Source organism: Dermacentor variabilis, chromosome 2, assembly GCF_050947875.1.
Source record: "Dermacentor variabilis isolate Ectoservices chromosome 2, ASM5094787v1, whole genome shotgun sequence".
In the NCBI taxonomy this organism is placed as follows: Eukaryota; Metazoa; Arthropoda; class Arachnida; order Ixodida; family Ixodidae; genus Dermacentor; species Dermacentor variabilis.
In genome coordinates, this window is record NC_134569.1 from 148,156,928 (window position 1) to 148,177,484 (window position 20,557).

General features: G+C 43.4%; 1 protein-coding gene across 4 annotated transcripts in view; it reads right to left on the reverse strand.

Annotated features, from left to right (window-relative positions):
- Ziz (dedicator of cytokinesis protein Ziz) overlaps positions 1-20,557 on the reverse strand; it is a 196,935-nt gene that overhangs the window by 53,496 nt on the left and 122,882 nt on the right. For 3 of the 4 annotated variants that reach the window (XM_075682221.1, XM_075682222.1, XM_075682218.1), the window contains exons 23-28: positions 18,465-18,650; positions 15,870-16,070; positions 12,093-12,239; positions 11,181-11,264; positions 6,625-6,745; positions 3,379-3,405 (exon numbers count right to left, since the gene is read on the reverse strand). In XM_075682221.1, coding sequence (XP_075538336.1) covers positions 3,379-3,405; positions 6,625-6,745; positions 11,181-11,264; positions 12,093-12,239; positions 15,870-16,070; positions 18,465-18,650 — 766 coding nt within the window. The remainder of the gene's footprint in view (positions 1-3,378; positions 3,406-6,624; positions 6,746-11,180; positions 11,265-12,092; positions 12,240-15,869; positions 16,071-18,464; positions 18,651-20,557) is intronic. The other variant, XM_075682219.1, reaches the window with a different exon arrangement.

Consider the following 20,557-nt stretch of genomic DNA (forward strand, 5'->3'; position numbering starts at 1 on the left):
TGATCTGTTCTTGCGCCATATGCAATGGAATCCACTATTTTCCCTCTGCTCGCCGTAGAGGCAATGCTCTTTTCTCCTGGCTCGTTATGATTGATAATGCTATTGTGATTGCAATTGATTCCTTCAGTTTCAATAAAGTTTATTTGAAATGCTGTCTTTTACTATAAGGCACTTATTTTGAAAATCATATACTTAAAATAACAAATATACGTTGTGACTACTGATTCACCCATTGCCAGTGTCGTCAATTCCAAAGGACACTTTTTTTCTCGTGCATCAGCGCGCTGCCAAAGTGACACTCAGTGTGCTGAAGTGCACTCGCTTAAAGTGACACTAAGTTTGCCCTTGTGACATGGGTACTAATTAGCACAGAAAACGACAGCAACATGAACAGTTGTAAGATGGTGCTCAACCTGTGACCGCCCCTTCGTGTTGCTGTCATCTTCTGTGGCAATTTAAGGTACGCATCTATTCCAACTAGCCCAACTTTCTACCTTATTGCTCTCACAACACTCGTTTGTGACAATACATTTGCTATACATATATAGAGGAGTTGTACTAAGGTACACTACAAGAAACATTCGCACTGCACCTACAGCCTTGACATGTAATTGACAGGGAAGAAAAATACATGCTTCCATACTTTCAGGCATAGGATGTGGAAACGACAAGGCAAAATTACGTAAATACTATGCAAAATAAGAGATAGCGAAAAAGAAAGATTGCCTAGAGCATGTAAAAACACAATATGTAGCCGACGAACTTTCAGCCTTGATGCTTCTGCATAAAAAGCAGCTAGAAAGCCAAACTACTAAAAAAGATGTGGCCTTGCTACAGCTAAGCTTGTAAACAAAAGGATAGGCTCTATTTTGAAGCATGCCTCTAGTGAATGCATGGCTTAGGCCAGCTGCAACTAGAAAGAAAGCAGCAAATGCAAAGGCTGTGAAAGCATGCTGCTTAGAATAAAACCAAATTTCAAGATATCAACCACATATGCACAAATTTGAGGTATAAAAACAAGCCACCTTTGGCATACAACCAGCTTTACTGGCTTTTAACCTTTCAAAGTTTTTGCGTCTGTTACAAAATTGCTCATCCCTCCATAAATGCAGCTTAAAACGAAGTAAATTTCATGACAGAGAAAAAAAAAGAGCCTGTGCTGCCCAAGCCTTTGTGCCATAGCACTGCCTTTGATTATGTGCTATGGCCATAACTTTGTGGATTTATTGGGATTTATTGATTTATGGCTGTCAAGACACCACAGCTTGTGCCTGGGGCCTAAAACAAACATCCTTACCCACAACAAGTCGCCGTATTTGTGGACACTGCAGTATTCGTGTTTTTTGGCAATAATATCACTGACTTAAAGAGCTGAAGGAATGGAGACTACACAGAAATAAACAGTTTCTGTGTAGCTCTTTTCGTTTCTCACACACTCATAGGTTGCAAAATACAGGCAAGGCCTTCCATTCAATAAACACGTTTCTTGAACTATACTTATTTCACAGGTATGTGTAAGGCTCTCAAACATGGCAAGAACCCCAAATTTAGCTTTTCATTGGATTTTGTCGGTTTGATAAATGGTCATTATTTAAAGTATTTACATGCTCAAACAGGTAATCCCTGACAATATCTGCTCTCTTTGGTGCCCGACTGACTCGAAATGACAGAGTAATTTGAACTGTTTTGCGCAATGAAACAGAATGGTTTGTGTTTGTACTATACTTCTGCAGAGCCCACAGTTGTTGGGGAAAGTGAAAGGCTACTCCACAGCAATAAAACAAAAAGCATTAAATACATTTCAACACAAGCTAAAAGCATGTATCCCACTTGTTTCCCAACAAAACTTCCGGCAATTGCAAAAAATCCTGTCACCTTAGTTTCTCAAACAAGCTAAGCTAATAAAACAGAATGACATGTGATCAATTACTACTAACAAAAAAAAAGAAACTAGAAGGAACAGTCTATGCATACAATAAGTGACACAGAATGTAGACTACAAGCAAGCAGGGTCACCAGTCACACTTGGGCACGACTACACACACCTCTGAAAATCAAGCATCAGCAATAGCACCAGCAGCCACCTCTACCTCAGCCCTCAGCAGCCCAGCAGACAGCACGGCTAATGAGCTACAGTTGCACTGGACACAAAGTTTGCTATGGTTACTTGGAGGAAAACGTAACTCAGCCACAACATCCAGGCAATGTGTGCTGCACAACCTAATTTTTACTGAAAGCTCTAGTGAGAATTTTTAATTCCCAACCAGCTTACGCGCCTGGCCAGAAAGTTTTTCTCACCTTATAGAAAATCTAACGCCAGTTGGCTCTTCTTGAATTTCTGTCATGTACAGACCGTTTAACATGCCTTTCCAGTATTAACAGAAACTCATCTCTCTCTCAAAAAAAAAAAAAAAAAAGAAAGGTCAGTTTTATTTGTTTCAAAATGCTACAGACGTATGTCTAGACCCTAGCAGACCACAGTGAATGTGCATTAGTAAACAGCTGACATTTTTAAATACAATTTTTGTGTTTTACATGTCAGAACTACAATCTGATTATGAGCCACACCAAAATGGGCTCCAGAATAATTTTGACCACTTGAGGCTTTTTTAACGTGCACCCAATGCATGACACACACACACACACACACTCTCCGCGCCCCATTTGAAATGTGGCTACTGCAGGCAGAATCGAATCCGCAACCTCGAGTTCAGCTGTGCGACGCCATAGGCACCGAGTTACCATGGCGATAACAACTTACATTATAATGTGTTCTTGTTACTATGATAGTTTCCAATTACACAAAAGGAAAACTCGGTGACAACTGCATTCAATCACTTCGTATCTTTGTCATGGCAACGCATGGCGTCAAGCACTTTCCTTGGCGTTCACAGACGAGAAAGCCATCACAAATAGCACCCTCGTGAATCACACTGTCACTGCCACTAGCCCTTCTTGTACATACAGGCACATAGACGTGCCTGCTATTGCGGTAACTTCTGCCTAGCTTTAGAACATCACGCCCTGTGTCAGTCCAAATAACAAGGCTGTGTTGCCGATTCCCTCCAAGTAACCTTCCAACTACTCTCCAATGACCAGAGTTCAAGACGCACACACACACACACACCACACTGCACGCACAGTGGACCACCAATCTCGCACGTGCATGTCACAGCAGTTGCGAGAACGCCAGCACCAGAGGGAGCCGCACACGTAAGCGAAGGCCTCAAGCAGGATAGGGACACACCAAAGACGCAGAGAGGAAAGAGCCGTGGCAGGGTGATCAGGGAGGTGCAGGGTGTTCGACCATTTTGAAAATGTCTGCTTCCCTTAAAAAATGCTCTCTGTTTACAAGCCAGTCAAGAGTGGGCAACTTACCGCCCGTTGCAACTTCCTCGCTTTCGTCTGCTCCGCAGCAGATGCAAACATAGTGCAGAATGAGACAACAGGGTTTGATATGTTACTATCAAGAAGTTACAATGTATGGCCCCCTAAACTGTTTACTCTAAAAGAAAAGCACTGCGCTATATGCACCTCTGTGTATTCATGATTTCATGTGGCTCCGGGAATGGATTAGAAGGGGCCTACAACCTAACCTAATCTATTGCATCAACAATACTGAAAATTGCACAATTACAGTAGAACCTCGTTGATATGTTCCCATTAAGTACGCTTTCCCAGCGTAAACGTTCACAGTCGAGAACACAGAAAATGACCCCATAGAGTTACACTCATTTTTTACCAGTTCATACGTTCCCAAAAAAACAAAATTTTTCAACATCAACATTCAGTACATTGCCAAACTGTGATTGTATGATCTGTTTTTTGTCCGCTACATTCCATGTAAAGAAGAAAATGTGGGAGGCGCACGCAATCAAAAACAGTGTATAGCTGCCTGCCATGGCAGCTTCACCGCAATACTCGCCCGCCCTTCTCACGTAAGAACGACGGCACGCACTCAGTTTCTCATTCTGGCACCAGCAAATCTTCTCTGGGGTCGTTGCACGCAGCACTCAAAGCTATCACCGCCAATCCTATTGTGATAAGCATCTTCGCCTATCTGTTTCACAGAGTTTGGTGCCATCAAAAGCATAGTGCATGCTTTTAATAGGCGATAACCAAAATGTGCCGTAATTCCCTGCTGCAGACTGCAATCGTAAACATTTTCCAGCACTAGATTCTATGCGAACAAGAAAAGGTGCGAGGCGTGTGCGATCGAGAACAGTATATAGCCGCCTGTCTCGCATGAAAACGACAGCGCGCACAGTTTCTTATTCCGGTACCAACAAATCTCTGCTCAGGTCGTTGCATGCCGCATTCACAGCTATCGCCACCAAACCTATTGGGAAAAGCATCTTCACCTATCTGTTCCACAGCGCGTGGTGCGTAGTGCCATTGGTACCGTACTGCATGCTTTTAGTAAGCGATAATCCGAACGTGCTGCCATTCCCTGCTGCCGGCAGCATGATGTGGGCATACGTGATGTTTCGCTTCGGCAGCATCCAGCATCGCCCCATCAGCTCGGTGCACGTCGGCATCTCATGCTGCAGCGATTCGCGCACACTTCACATTACATAGGTGTCAACTATAGAATACAGTTGGGCTTGTCAAATTTATTAGCGGCTTCAGATCGTACGCCTTCCCAGTTAGTATGTTTTTTACTTGCATTTCTTTTTCCAGAACATATGATCGAGGTTTTACTGTATGACCTCTTCCTAGTTTGCCAGCTAGCATCAGTGTGAAATGTGTCAATGAAATCATCTAGTATTACAGTAACCTCAATACCTCAGAATACCTCATAGCAACAGCTGCCAGAGGCATTTATGTTAAAGGGACACTAAAGGCAAATACTAAGTCGATGTGGACTATTTAAATACCATTCCAGAAACCTCACAACGCTTGTTTCGTGCCAAGAAAAGACTTAGTGTACAAGAAAATTTCATCTGAAGGGTCCGAATACCTTTTTCGCAATTCAAATCTCCCGCCTCCCAACCGGGGGAGTGGTGAAGTTGCATACGCCCTTTGCTGCCGTCGGCGAGTAAAACGGCGCCTGACAGACGGCGGTACTGAGGCAAGACAGAGCAATGGATTTGCCGCTACAGCTGCTTTTTGGTCAAGTGGCGTAGACCGCTCAGGCATCCCAGGACATCACACTGAAGTTGAAGTCCGTGTTACTTGTATTTTGTACGAGTTTTGTGAGCCAGTGAAACCAGCGCAGCACTACACGATAACGAAACTACTGAAAGCCAAAGCGTGGGGGTGCAGATTCGAGCGAAAACGAAACCTTTAGACCGCCCGCGTCGCTGTCAAGGGTAATTTCAATGAGTTCTTTTTTCTAAAAATGAAATAGAACTGGACTAGTAGCATTTTATTTCGTCTTATAATACAATACAAGGATGCTTTTTGCAAGCAGTGGTTGAGTACTAGTGAAATTTAACTGCGGAGTGCTTTTGTCATCAGGCAAGTTGTTGAATGTCCCGGGGGAGTCTCCAATCACGTCCTGCATTTTTACCTGAATTTCTCGATTATTAAGGCTCTGCTCGTGATCATATTGATGCTTTAGACGTTTTCGAGCAATAATCTATCACCTTAGCTTGACTTGCTATTTGCCTTTAGTGTCCCTTTAAGTTCCTTATAAAATAAATATCTGAATGTTCTATGTTAATACTAAGTGGATGCAAGAACACTAAGTGAGCCAACAGAGTGCATATATGTATGCAAGTGCAAAAATGCTTGTAAAGTTCACTAAGCCCGCTGTGTCTGTGCTTTCAGTAAGGAAAAAAATGTGAGGATGTTTTCTATGTACAGGTGTATGTGCAAGCAGTATGCAGACAAACAACTGCGGTGATAAGAAAGCTATAAAGTGTTCATGTGCAAAACAATGAGCACATCACTGAGCTGAACGTACTGCACAAAGAGTGGGTGAGAAAGAGAAAAGTGTGGCTCCTAATTATCATCAAATGGTGCAAATACAAACACTCTCAACAGCTTCAGTCAACGCTTATCTTCATAGTACATCAGATATCTACAAACTGAATCTGAAGCTGCAATAAAAATAAGAAGGCACTATGTCATTAGCGGGCTTTATAAACTTGACTGCTGTGACATCATAGCAGTAAATAGTCAAAATAACACTCGCGAGCTGAAGATGCAGTCTACTGACTACCATACCTGGATAATCATTTCCCTGCTTATAGCCTTGCAGAAAAAAAAAAAAAGAATCTGGCAAGGTAAAGGTGTGTATAAAAACCACATTATGCCCATACTTTGTGGTACGGAATATATTACATAAACGTCGTATGTAATACGACGTTTAATACGACCGAACTACGTAAATTAATTTTGTCCCACAGAATTTCTGCTTCCCGTTTTTTAAGGGCAGCAAAATATGGCAAGAAGACGGAGAGGACATCAGCAAGAGGGGACACAATGTGGTAAAAAACACAAGGTATTTTCGGTGGTTAAAACACAAAAATTCACACTGCTAAGCAAGAATAGAGAGAAGAAATACATGTACACAACACCGACATCAGTGCAACAACAAGCAATATAAACAGAAGTCAACAAAAATATATTTAAAAAAGAAAAGAAAAAAAAAGAAAGGAAGGTAACGCTTGTCAATACCTTTAGAATTCTTTGAGTGTCCTCGGCTGTAAGCACCTTTCAAGGAAGGTAGGTTCAGTGCAATGAAATGTTCGTGTGAGCAGATAATTTCCAGAAAGTCAAACTTGTAGCAATGAAGTTCCTGGAAAAAAGGGGGAACCAAATTATCTTGGGCATATAAACTGCAGACCAGCAAAGCTCAGCGAAAAAGGAAAAGAAGGAACCAGCGCGCCTGTCGTCTGCACTAAACACTCCGTTCAGTCAGAAACGACAGGCTACTTTTAATAAAGCTTAAACTTTTGTGCAAGAAAGTTTAGACTTTTCAGAAGAGAAGTGTAAACTATGAAAGAACTTAATACGAGTTCCAGCCTGGGACAATGCAATGATTCTACCCCTCTGCTATTCGTTTTTGCGAGCCTGGGGTAAAGTAGGTGGAGTGGTGCTCTCCCCCTGTGTTTTTACCAGCTCGGTCAGTTGTGAATGACGGATAAGAAAGAAACAGAAACGAGCAAAGGGACTTCGTGGAATACATCAGTCCTATTGTTTCCTCACATGTTCAGTGTTGACTAAAGGCCAGTTTTGTGCGCTCAGCAGATCTCAGCTGTTTCCTGTACACAACAACCAGAAGATTTATAAGAGCAAAACGAATGTTTTGTTTACTTAGCTTGCCTATCAACTCTGGTACACAGCAAGTGAAACTAGAAATGTCAGCCCATAGAAAAGTAGACCGTTTTCTATTACAACCAACTGGAGTACCCAGTGCAAGAATTTGAAGAAATGTAAGGACTGGCAAAGGTAGCTGCTATGAAAGTGGTTGTGTATCATAGTATTTACCCGGTTCCAACGTGCCCCCGTATCTAAAGCGTACCCAATTTTCACAAATTAAAGTAAGAAAATATAAGTGCGCTTGAATGTAGCATGCTGCTGATCCATAAAAGAAAAATATAGCGTGCCCTTCCCATTCACAATGAAAAAAAAAAATGAGACATGCAGAGTTTACCTCAATTTACTCAGCTTTACTAATAAAAGTGGCGTGTCGTTGTTGCCATTTGTGCATCGTTGGCCACAGATGCAAAGATCACAGGGGCGGTATCCTCGAGTTATCACTTTTGGAGATACAGTTAAACCTCGATATAATGAACTTCAACATAACGAAATTCTCGATAAAAAAAAGTATTTAGCTTTTCATAACCTCTTGTCCATACAACACCATGTAGCTGGAACCTCCATATAACAAAGCGCGTTTATATGCGGTTTCAAGATAATGAAATTTCCCTCCCGCCGCAAAAGAATGCCGAGACAATAAATGGAAACTTGATTGAAGTACAATCGGCTGCTTGCAAATACACCTCTCAAATTGCGCACCGCGTGACAACAGCGACCAACAAAGTGGAGACGCATCTTGTTCCGTATAAAGTTCAAATGCGATAAGATCTTGTTGTGCCACACTTGCTGTGTGCTTTATGTATGAGTGAAAGTGTGCACGGGTGAGACAAGAGAGATGGTTCTCGAGTGACGCCTTCCTGTGCAAGCAAAGGGAAAGAGAGGGAGGGGTGCGAGCTCGTGGTAACGCTATCAAGTGCATGCAAGGGGAGGTGGATGGAGTGGGAGGGTAAGTTGGTGCGACCCTCGGCTGTGGCTGCGCATGGCTGTAAGTGCAGCTGAGCGCATACGCAGCTGCGCGCCCTGCTTTAGAGGTAATCTGCAGCGTGTGCAAGGAGTGGGTGTGCCGAAATGGCGTGGCACCATGTAAGCTGTCTTCCCACGCGTTTAGTACTGGAGGTTGCATAATCTCACGTTTCGGTGACCCGTTGAAGCGAGAGGCAGATGAAGCTTCACTCCCTGCTGCCAACGCTTTTCCTGATAGCGTCGTCCCAGTGCGGGCAACACTATCAGCCACGAGGGTGGTGTGCATGTGAAAGTGTGACTGGCTTCACGTTATGCGTACCATCGAGAAGATGTCGTCAACGTACCGTATTTATTCGCGTATAACCCGCACCAAAATGTGAAAAAACGCGTTTAAAAAGTGGGGGTGCGGGTTATCTGCGAATTTTTTCCTTGGGAGGGGGGGGGGGTCGGCTTCACCGCAATGTGCGGCGGCCTCCCCGTGTAGTCCGCCATCCCCATCGTCATCGACGCTTGTCAAGCCGATGAAGGGCCAACGAAAGGCCAGCATTGTTGAGCCTCGCGTTAGGCGCTGTTTAGTGTACTTACCCCAGTTTGCACTGTTTGCCTGCTTTGTTTTGGCATCATGAGTGCGACTCGACGGCAGTGTTTCACAGCGAAAGAGAAGCTAAAGATTATAGCCGCTGCCGAAGAAATCGGCAACAGAGCTGCTGCAAGACAGCATGACGTCGACGAGTCGTGCATTCGCGACTGGAGGAAGAAAAAAGAGAGTCTCGAAGCAACGAACCGGAACAGGCGAGCGTTTCGGGGTCCGAAGACTGGCGCGTACCCCCACCTCGAGACGCAGCTTGCGAAGTTCATTGAGGAGCAGAGAAGTCGTGGCCACGCTGTTTCGACTGAGATGGCGCAAATGGAAGCCCTGAAGTTGGCCCGGGAATTGAACATTCCACGTGAGTTTCGTGCAAGCCGTGGATGGCTTCAGCGCTTCATGCGAAGACATGGATTTTCTATGCGGCGGCGAACAACCATGTGCCAGCGGCTTCCTGAAGCCTACGAGGAAAAGTTGTTGAACTTTCAACGATATGTGATCGCACTTCGGAAGGAGCACAGCTATTTGCTGTCTCAGGTGGGAAATGCTGATCAAACACCTGTGTACTTTGAGATGCCGATGGACACGACCATGGAAAAAAAGGGCTCCAAATCAGTCAGCGTGCTGACCGGCGGAAATGCCAAGCTGCGCTGCACAGTCATGCTATGCGCTTTGGCTGACGGCACGAAACTGCGCCCCTATGTCATTTTCAAACGCAAGACGCCACCTGGCATTCCACTGCCCCCAGGAATCGTTGTGCGTGCGGAAGAAAATTCGTGGATGAACAGTGGCCGAGTCGGTGACTGGCTTCGAGTAATCTGGGAGCGAAGACCAGGTGCCTTGCTGGCACGCCGGTCGATGCTCGTACTAGATTCCTTCAGAGGCCACTGCACTGATGCGGTGAAGGCTCGCCTTGCCGAGACCAGCACCGACCTCGTCATAATACCTGGCGGCATGACGTCCATGCTACAGCCACTCGACGTGTGCCTGAACAAGCCGTTCAAGGCACACGTGAAGCGGCTGTATGCCCAGTTGATGGCCGACGGCATTTACGCCCTCACACCGACGGGACGCGTGCGAAGGCCTGATATTCCATTGCTGTGCCAGTGGATCGTGGATGCGTGGAAAGCGATACCGGCCGATTTGGTGCGCAAAAGCTTTAAAAAATGTGCGATCAGTAATAGTCTGGATGGTTCCGAGGACGACTACGTCTTTGAGAGTGGCGATGAAGCCTCGGATGGCAGTAGTGAGAGCGGCGACGATTAAGAATCGGATAACCAGTGACGTGGTGGCGGTCGTTTGAATAAATGTTCTGAAAACGAAATGATCATTGAGTGTGAGTTGCATCTTTCTAGCGCTCATTTTTTTTTTCAGGTAAACGTGCGGGTTATACGCGAGTTTTTTTTTTTTTTTCCGCCGAGTTCAAAGTTAGGGGTGCGGGTTATACGCAGGGGCGGGTTATACGCGGGTAAATACGGTATGTGGCACGAAACCGTATCATTCGTCGCCATCTATTAAATTTACCAAAATGAATTGCTTTCTTATTCAAATTAGTTTTTTTCGATTGCCCGATAATTTGGAAAATTCTGCAGCCCCTTTCCGTGTAAAAGGATTGGCAACTGTACTTATTTGCATAAAAGGTCGAATTTCAATACAATGAAATTTCGATATAACGAAGCAAATTGACGATTTTACCGACTTCGTTATATCAAGGTTTAACTGTACTGCTATCAGTTTCACAAGACTGCATCGGACCTGTCGAAGTACATGTGTGACAGTGTTTCTGGTACTGTTCGCAGATAGCAACCTTGGCACAGAGCCAGAAATGCTGGTTACTGACTACGCCGACGCGTCTGGTGCTGAGTCGCTCGAAATATCACTACAGTGATTGCACATATCGCCAAAAGTTATTTGTCAGGTATACCACTTTAGATCGCAGTGGAGCTCAATATGAACCAACAACAACCTTCGCATCAATAGCATGCTCTGTGATGGCGATGATGCTGTATCTGATGGCTCTGTGGTTAGGCTGTTGCCAAAGCCACGAATACAGTTTTGATTTCATATCCAATTGCAACGTGCAGACAATTTACGGACCAATTTTCTCGAAAAATAGGTGTGCCTTAGGTTCAAATAAATGTGGTGTTGGTACTGTTAAACATAGCACATAAAGAAGTGACACATACAAAATTCATATATGTCTGGCATACATTTGTATGAGCCACCTATTAGTGGCACATATAAAATGGCAGTCAAAAACTTTGTTCATGCAAAGGCAAATGTCACACTTAGATTATATCAGTAGAAAAGTATGAAACAAATAATCACATTTGGACACGGCCCAAAACACGTCGGCACATACCATTTCATCACCAGACTTGAACTTCTCCAAATAAAGGTTGATGAGCTTGAACACAAAGCCACGGTCCATCAAGGAAAAGCATTTCTGAGGATTAGGAAAGAAGAGAAAGGCTGTTCCTATATGCTCAAACCAAAATGTAAGCCTTCCCTATTTGTCCATAATTAGGATACATCACTACAAGTAATAAAAAAGAAATCTAGACAATTTTGAGACAAGTATATTATAGCAGAGCATACTAGCTAAGACAAACAACTGCCTGGTTTGGCTAAGACAGCGGATAAATATAAACATGATTGTAGAACAAAAAAGGCTCCCACTTCCTTACTGAAACTTTTTAACAGGCTAACTGCTAGCCAAGTGACATAGTCAAAACAGCATGAATGCATGAAACTATATAAGGAAATGGACAGCATATAGTGCTGTGTTGTCTTACCTCATCTCTCGTGTGTTTGCATTATTTTGACTACAGTATGTACCATCTAGCTTGCAGCAATCCTCCGCTTAGCCAAACGAAAACGCAACAACCTTAACAAACGTCAAGAAAGCCTCAAGTCATTTCATTTGGCACAGAATGTCACTGCACATAGAATCATTTCCTCGCTTATATAAGAAGCTTGTTTTTGGTAGAGGTGACGATGGCAAATCAGTTCTGTGGAAGCCTGCAAGGTGCAGGAAGGTTCCTGAAATGGAAGAGTGTCATCCACCCGACTTTAGCATAGAGCAACAAAGGTACAGCTTCGTGTTACAGTTGGGTGGATCACAGTTTTCCCTTTCATGAAAGTGATTGTATGAGTACCTTCAAACTTTGGTTTATCACATTTCAGCTCAACTTGATATTCTCATTTAATGCTCCTCAAAATTGATGCCTCTTTCTTCAAATCACACATCAAGTGACCGAGTGGAAAAGCACACCTTGAGGAAATGAGCCAGGCCCTGGTTGGCATGCCTCGTCTCGTTGCGCTGGTCCCTGTGCTTCTGCATGATGTGTGGAATCAGGCACTGCACCAGCGTACGCACCCGGTTGTGGTACTCCTTGGAGAAGCGCTCGTGGCGCTGCATCTGGAAGGAGACGAGTTGTCAGACAAAGCGGCAAGGAAAGTGCGTCAGTGCGCAAGGCAAACAGCCGCAATTACAAAAGGCATGAAACACGTACCGAGGACTAATGCACACTTGTTCTGCAAAAACTAAGAGAACTCAGCACAACACATCATAACCTCTCTGTTGTTTGCATGACAGAGAATGTGAAAGGCTTTAGAAAAGAAAACTTGAAAACATCTGCTTTGCATGGGTGTGGACTGATGGAGAGGGACAGGGAAAAGAAGAGGGGGAAATGTAACGACAGTGTGATATACTACAGTGTGAGTCAGTGATACATATGCGCAGTGTATAGTACTACTGTTCAGAGAACACCTGGCTGATGAGGTCAACATAAATGAAACACTTCAACATTACGAGAAAAAAAGAAACGGCTGATAGTATTGGTTAGTTGCAAATGAACAGGAAACCAGTCAACAAACACTTACACAAGGGAAAAAGTGCTCTAGGGCACTTCTTGACTTGCTTAAGTGTCTTTACAATGTTTTCTCTTTTTTCTTCTTTTTTTTTTGTTCATTCACAGCTATGCACCCACTTAGTCAGTTTAGGCTGACATCTGTGCACTAAAATATGATCTGCATGCCTCTGTGTGCTTGAGTTGTAACTGGCAGCCAAACATGTGTTCCCTATAACAGGGGGCTGTACTGTGCAGTGCACATGCTACGCACCATTAATAATATGACAGATATTGTGTGACTGCAAGTTACCGTATTTACACAATTGTAAGTCGACCTATTTTTTTTTTTATTTCAAAATCTGAAGTGAGGGGTCGACTTTTAATCGAAACCAAAACATGGCACCGCCAGAAAAGCGAGACCAACACGATATCAGGAGAGATACAATGTAGTTACAATTTTATGTTTGCTCTATGGCCCTACCCGTAGTTCTCACTATCCTGCATGTTCGTTCGTTTTTTCAATTTTTTAGAGTTTCACAGTGCACACAACGCTCATAGGGGGGTGTCGATAGTTGATGGAAGTGCCGCTGTTCCATTCGCGATGGCACTCCCAGAACGGCGGTGCTTGCAGGGAGTATTGATACTCCATGGAAGAGCAGACACCGCTCACGTAGCTCTCAGTTTGATGCATTAGAGTCGACTGCCAGCTACGTGCTACTTCCATGCTTCTTCAGTAGTCATGAATGCTCCAGGCCCACTACACCTTCGGCGCTCGTTCACAGCAGCGTTCAAGAGGGCTGCCATCCTTTACGCTATGAAACAAATCACTGCGCAGCGGGCTGTTAGTTCGATGTTTCTGAACAGGTGGTGCGAGAGTGGCGACTGCAGCGAAGCAAAATTTTCACCTGCGACAGCAAGCGAAAAATTTCCCACGGGCCGAAGCCGGGACGCTTTCTGGAGCTGTAGGCCTAGCTTGCGGCATACGTTGCTGAAATATGTGATTGGTCCCTGCCAGTGAAGTGCGACATGGTCATGAAACAAGCCTGGATCTTTGCCTTTTAAGGACCTGCCCTGCTGTGAGTACAACAAGTGGCTGGCAGCAGAAGACCGCGAACTTACGCCAACTGGACCTTTCAAAAGAGCCTCCCTGACGGCTGCGTGTGGTTGGGCGCATTCAATGTGGGCTGCTGTTCCACAAGACGTCGTAGTGCGGTCGTTTGCCAAATGTAGAATTTCGTTGGACGATGATGCACTGTGGGACCGTAGCAGTGATGACGATGGCATCACTAGTGAGGATGATAGCATAAGTGAAGGCGAGTAGTCCAGTGCCCATGCCAGCTACTAAAATTTTTCTTATGAAATGTGCCCTCGGGTATGCTTTCCTTTTTTCCCCCTGTCTCACACGATATGGGGGGTCGACTTACATTCGAGCCGACTTACAATCGTGTAAATACGGTATGTGGATTCCTTATTTACACAGATGGATATTCACTATGCACACCAACCACACACATAAGCCCATTAAACATGAGCATACGTCAGATGTGTGTTCAAGGCCTAGCCTACACACATGGTTGTGCATGGTGTACAGCAATGACGCACACAAAAACATGACACACACATGTGTACCACACTTACACGAAAAACAAGCAGTTGAGTGAATAAATGTACTCTCCAAACTAGTATTCCAAACAGAAGGCAAACTTCTGCTGCCACAGTCTGCATGCTTACGAGTGCAGCCAAAACGGCCTTGGCGGTGAGAATCAGGCGTTTCTTTCCTTTGAAGGTATGCAATGCTTACTTCTGTACAGGATTGTAATGAACAGCAGATACACCAGAGCATGAGGCACTTAGGAACATATTATAACACTTGGACACTGCACAGACGAACACTGTCCACCAATGACAGAGACCTTAAAGCATTCTTTTTTCAGACAAATAGGACTGTTTTTATTTTTATAATGAACCCACTGTGACTGCTTTGTTTATAATCATGTTTTTCACTGCTGCAGGCATAAAATTCCCATACCCTTATTAATCTGCAATGCCCTTTTCAGCCATATCAAAGTCATTGCTTAAAAATGATGAGGTTTGCCATGATGCAAGTCTATTGATTTTCATTTTCACAGTGTCCCTGGCATATATTCGTACTTTTACTTTCTTTCTGCTCACTTTCCCAGGCATGCACTAGCATGCAGTCACAACACTTATGTTTCTTGCACATGTTCATGATAGGGTTTTGGAGATGTCATTATCATTCTATACACATCATGTGCTCAACCCACACCAGATGCTTATCTTAGCTCTTGTAGACAGCTAGCAGCAGCGCAGGTATGTGCTGAACTAGGAACTTGCTGCCGTGTACAGAACTAATTCAGCAACACAAACTATTTTTTAATAACTTACAAGTAAAAAACAACCTTGTCAAAAGGGGGAGTGGGAGTTAACATGTACATCGAACGAAAAGGTTGGAATGCTGCACCGTTAATGATAATTAGATGTTCTGCAGCAAAACAGCTTTATGTGAGCACCTTCGCCTAAATCGGCCTACCTTAATCCACGAGATCACAACAAGCAGTGGATCCTGAATCGCACATCATGAACTGCAGCCCCCATCTAACCTGAGTGCCATATGCATATTACACCCATCTGCATCTAGCACACTTCAGCAGCCATGAAGTATGTGGTTTGGTTTCTTTCCTCATCCAAGTTTGTTTGTTACTCCCCTTGCTCACCAGAATGGAAAACCCTTTGCCACAGTGAACCTGCCTTTGAAATTTAGAGCATATGTCATGCCTTTGAGGCATGCATGGGCATGCACTCAGGTGGAATGCGTAAAAGGCCATCACAATGCTGCAGCAGTCCTGCGAGAATTCACAGTACAATCCCAGTGACATTTGCAGCCCCTTATCAGACTATTCATGTATCTTAACTTGCTTTATAATAAACCAGTGGTGGCCTATTGATGACTTAATTGCAAATTATCTGACCAAACCTTGTAACACCGCTACACCAATGGACAAACCTAGGCAGCCGATTCTGATTACCTTCAACATTTACTAACACAATTTCACGCTGGGAAAGAGCACACAGCACAGCACCTTTCCCCTAAATGAAATTTGACAGCACTGCTGAACCTATTTGAATGACTGCAAGACATACGAGCGCAGCAATAAGTGGTGGTGAGACCTACACACCTTGATGCGGTCCGTGTTCATCAGATGCTGAGCCATGGACTTTGCAAGGATCTGGAAGAAGAACCATGACTGGTGCAGAAACTTGTGCACCACCAGGAAGTCAGCATTATCCGGGCCCAGCAGTGATGAGAGGGCTTTTGTCAACTCTTCATGCACCGTCGCCTGCTGCGAGCCTTGGGGAGGCTCAGTCACAAACATGTACTGGAAATGGAAAGAAGGGCATGCACAGGTAAGGAGAATGGAGAGCAAGGATAGCTGTGTGTTGAATGAATACGAGCATCAGCTGCACGTGACTTTTCCAGCTAAACAACTGGCTAATTTCTGCACAAACTTCGCACATATAGTGTGTGGTTTAACACTTTGTTTCTGGGCTTTACTAGCCAGTTTTAAATATCACAAAATTAAATTCTGGGGTGCTACATGCTAAAATAACGATATGATTATGAGGTGCACGCCATAGTGGTGGACTCCCGATTAATTTTGACCACCTGAAGTTTTTTAATGTGCACTCAAACACAGAAAACAGCATAGCAGTGACAGCTACTGTACTTGTACCCTGTACCAGCCTTCACGTATCACATTTGCTGTCAAGTTATAAGCTCAGTGACAGATGGTGCCGCTAATCTGTGTCTGCAGAATCAAAAATTTTTTAGTGGCACCACTGGAGACAGCACACACTTCAGATTTATTGTGGATGAAACTGGTAAACAAAGTTCGAAGACATAGCAATAAATTAAACTTACTGCAAAACACTGCCTCTGTGTGAAATTCAAGTCCATATGAGCCAGCAGTCTAGCAAGAAGAGTCACGTATACCTGGCATTTCTATTTGTGCAACAGTCGGCCTTACCAGAAGTTTCATTCCTGAATAGACTGTGCAACAACTAAGAACATGTTCCCCCCAGCGTTGCACTAATCACCATAGTCTTTGACAGGTCAAGAATGCAGTGGCAAGTGCACCTCAAAGGGAGCAAGTTTACAATTTACCACCAAATTACATAATCTGATCCTTTTCCTCCTTGTTGCTACAATGTACCCCCTCAAGCAACATGAAAGGGAACACTCAAATTGATTTGAAAAGTCATAGCAGCTAAATACACATACTCCACATAAATGTGTTCAATGAGACTAAATGTGCAATGGGACAGCTTCTGGTTACATGTCAACATTTCAAATGCAAATACAAAGATCACAAGAAATCATTGCTTGAAACTAGAGGTGTGCGAACATAAAATTGTTCTAATACAAATCGAATATGAATACTCAGTATAGAATATCAAATCAAATATCAAATAATGATATGCACATGCATTTATTAGCAAGTTGGTATAATTTAACATTTTTGAACATTGCGATGACATTGTCATTGGTTAAAAAACTAAACTATTAAGCCATTATACTAAAAGATTGCGTATTTGGCTCGTGTTAGCTTTGGGAAATTGGATAATTTCTGCTAGTTTTTTGTTCTCGCCATTCTGTGGCTTATTATACCGAATCAATTTCCTGTAAACTCAGAGGAATTTGACCCTGTACCAGCCTTCACGTATCACATTTGCTGTCAAGTTATAAGCCCATGAGTGGGGGTGGAACCTGCATAAGAGAGGCCTCTCGCTATTCGCAAACCCGTGGCCATTGCTACTGAGAAGCTGGCTTTTCTGCAGAGCTTATACGTCCAGTGGCTAAGTGTGTTCTACAGGCGAAATTTCACCAGCAGCATGAAATTATAGCAAAATTCAGCACAAAATGAGATGCACCTTCTTAGATTAGTTGGAAATAAACGTTAAGAACCATGTTTTCCTCTGCACAATCAGCAATATATTCGAGTTGTTTCGAATATTCACATCCAATCAAATATTCGAATAAATATGAATATTAAAAATATAATATTCAATAATATTAGAAATTTTCAAATATCTGCACACTCCTACTTAAAACTCAAATCTGTGTTCTCTCTCATATTGCTGACAACTGTATTAGCCTTCGACTCACTAAAATGCTACAGTGGGATGAACTTACTTCCCCCTGGGATGACAGGGTTTTGGTGCTTGAGAGAAACAAATGAGAATGGTATGTCTGCAGAGGGATAAGCTCCGCCTTCCGTGTTGTTTCTTTTCAGCTGCAGCGCACATCTTGTTCACTTCCTCAAGAAGGTGTTTAGAAGGCTCTTGGTATGTGAGGTCAGGCTAAAGAATCTCTTAATCTCCTTTCAATTCCTTCAAGTTGCAGTAAACATGTTTGCACTGTGAGCAGTCTTCTTAGGTCACCACAGGCAATGATCATTGCCATCCACGTAGTAGCAAATGGCTGCTACCTGCAGTCATTTCGCTGCAGTACTGTCGGGGCATGTCTCTTCTTCGTTTATATACTTCTGTACAGGAAGCAGTACTCTTTTTTTTTTTTTTGCAGGAATGTGAAAGCACGAAAAGCATGTCTGGCAAGCATTTCTGGCAGCAGTCTATATGCGTCTTCAATAAATTTTCACCGTGTGAGGCTCCTAGATTGGCAGCAAAAACATCAGCATGCATGCACTTCACGCACAGAATCAAATCTGCAACGCAGCACCTTGGCCACCCAACCAGCCACGGGAGGCACGTACCTGGACATAGCTGTGCAGAATGTCCTCCCTGCCAGCCTCGTGCACGCAGGTCACCAAGTGGATGAGCACACGCACCGTGTTCAGGGCAACCTCCTCGCTGCCTGTGCTCACAAGGAGCTTCAAAAGCTGGTTCAACGTGGTCGGCAGGAAGTGGATCATGGCACTGCCCTCCACAGCATGCAGGGCCTTCGTAATGACATGGCGAGAGCAACACTGATAAGCAGGGCTGCCTCATCTTTAAGCAAGAAACTAATCCTGAGCCCTGCTCCCTTTGATTGGAGCAGTGCAGGCAGGACAGGAGATGGAAAGAAAGAGGGCACAGTGGAACTCTTGCGACTAAAGGTTGTTGGAAAATAAATGTTAACTATATAGACAGAAACGAACACCCACACAACAGGCTAGTTAAAATAAAACTAAGAAAGTGCAAACAACCAAGGCAATTCATCATTAAATCAAATCACATCTGACCATGCATTCTGGATATCAAAAATGACACCTTGCATTGTTTCAGCAAAAAAGACTTTACTTATTAGGTGCTCCAAATTATTTGGTCCTTACTGTTGCCGTTCTTTTTAATTTGTTCAAAGTGGTAACTAGAACTATTGTATCAACTGGGTGTTTGCTTCTGGTCATGTACACTAAATATGAATGTTCCATTTCAAATAAGCTTTCATTGTGAATGCAGCAGTGTGTTATCTGTCTTTTGTCTTTTGTGCACAGGTCAAACCAAAGACAAAGATGGACCATCACCAACAAACTCGAACACTAATTTGGTAAGGCTGTGTGCTGCTGGGACAAATGTGGCGGGTCACTCAGAATAGCTAACTATCTGTAAAGTGTGTACAGGTAATAAAAAAAAATGAATGCCTCAAGGAAAACAAGATGGTCACTTGGTGTGGCATCATGTCTTGCATTATTTCCTTTTTTCTCCCGTTTTGCACACGTCAGAAAATGTACGACAAGGACACAAATATGGAGAACAAGGACTACCACTCCTTGTAATCTAAAAGATTTTGCAGAACTTAATTCTTTGCAAGACCCCATGGCTTTCTTTTAACATGACATTTTTCATAACAGCTGAAACCAGTTCTGTAACACAATCTTATTACTGCGCAGAAATTATTTTAATCAAAAAAATTTATTCCCATCAAAAAATTATACATAAAGCAAATATATACATATATATATTTTTTAAAGTTTGCTGAATTTGAACCTACAAAGAGGAAATAAAGAACTAAATTTTAAGCTGGCTGTCTTAAGAATGTACAGATGCTGCTTAAAAAATACAAAATCAGCAAACTCAACTTTCAGCTACAATACATCACTGTAGAGCCAGTGATGACATCATTTCAGACATATTTTGGCAAAAAGATTCCTGCTTAAGTCTTGTACTTCGGTTCCCGATAGCGCGCTCAAACACCACTGATGAAATTGTGGTGAAGCCAGCTCTCTAGCGACTGGCTGAATGAGCTTCAGCCTAACCTGAAGCCTAAACACTAATCACGTGGAAGTCCTTTGCATGCTATACATTTATCTTCTGTGCACTTAAGCAAACAGTGTGCTAGAGCACCCAGTGTGATCACGCGAATAACGAGAAACATAAAACTCCCTCTTCACTATTTTCTTTTTTTTATATATTAGAATAAGTTGCCTTAAGGTACGTGAAGATAGCTGAAGAAAAAGAGTGCACACCCCCTTATGCAGGAACTGAAGTCATAGAACTTATAATACCCCATGAACTAAGGCACAAAGTTGTCAATCGGATCAGTCCATAACTTCACAGTTCTTAGAATCCATTCGTGTGGAATGCTCATGCCTAGGCACAGCCGCAGCAGGTGGCCAGTGTCCCCTACGCTGCACTACAACTGCTTGATAACAATGCTGGTTTCAATTGCAAATCTCAAAAGAAGAGCATGACAAGCTTTATGATCACGCTAAGGCAAACATTTAGCTGCTATAAACAAGCACTGTTACGTGAACATGTTGGACAAACTTAAAATTGGGTCATAGTATTGCTGCCCAGGATTAAGGTTTCACCACCCCAAAGCATCCTGCAAGCTCTGCTGGTGCCTTTGTTAAACATCCTTGTGCCA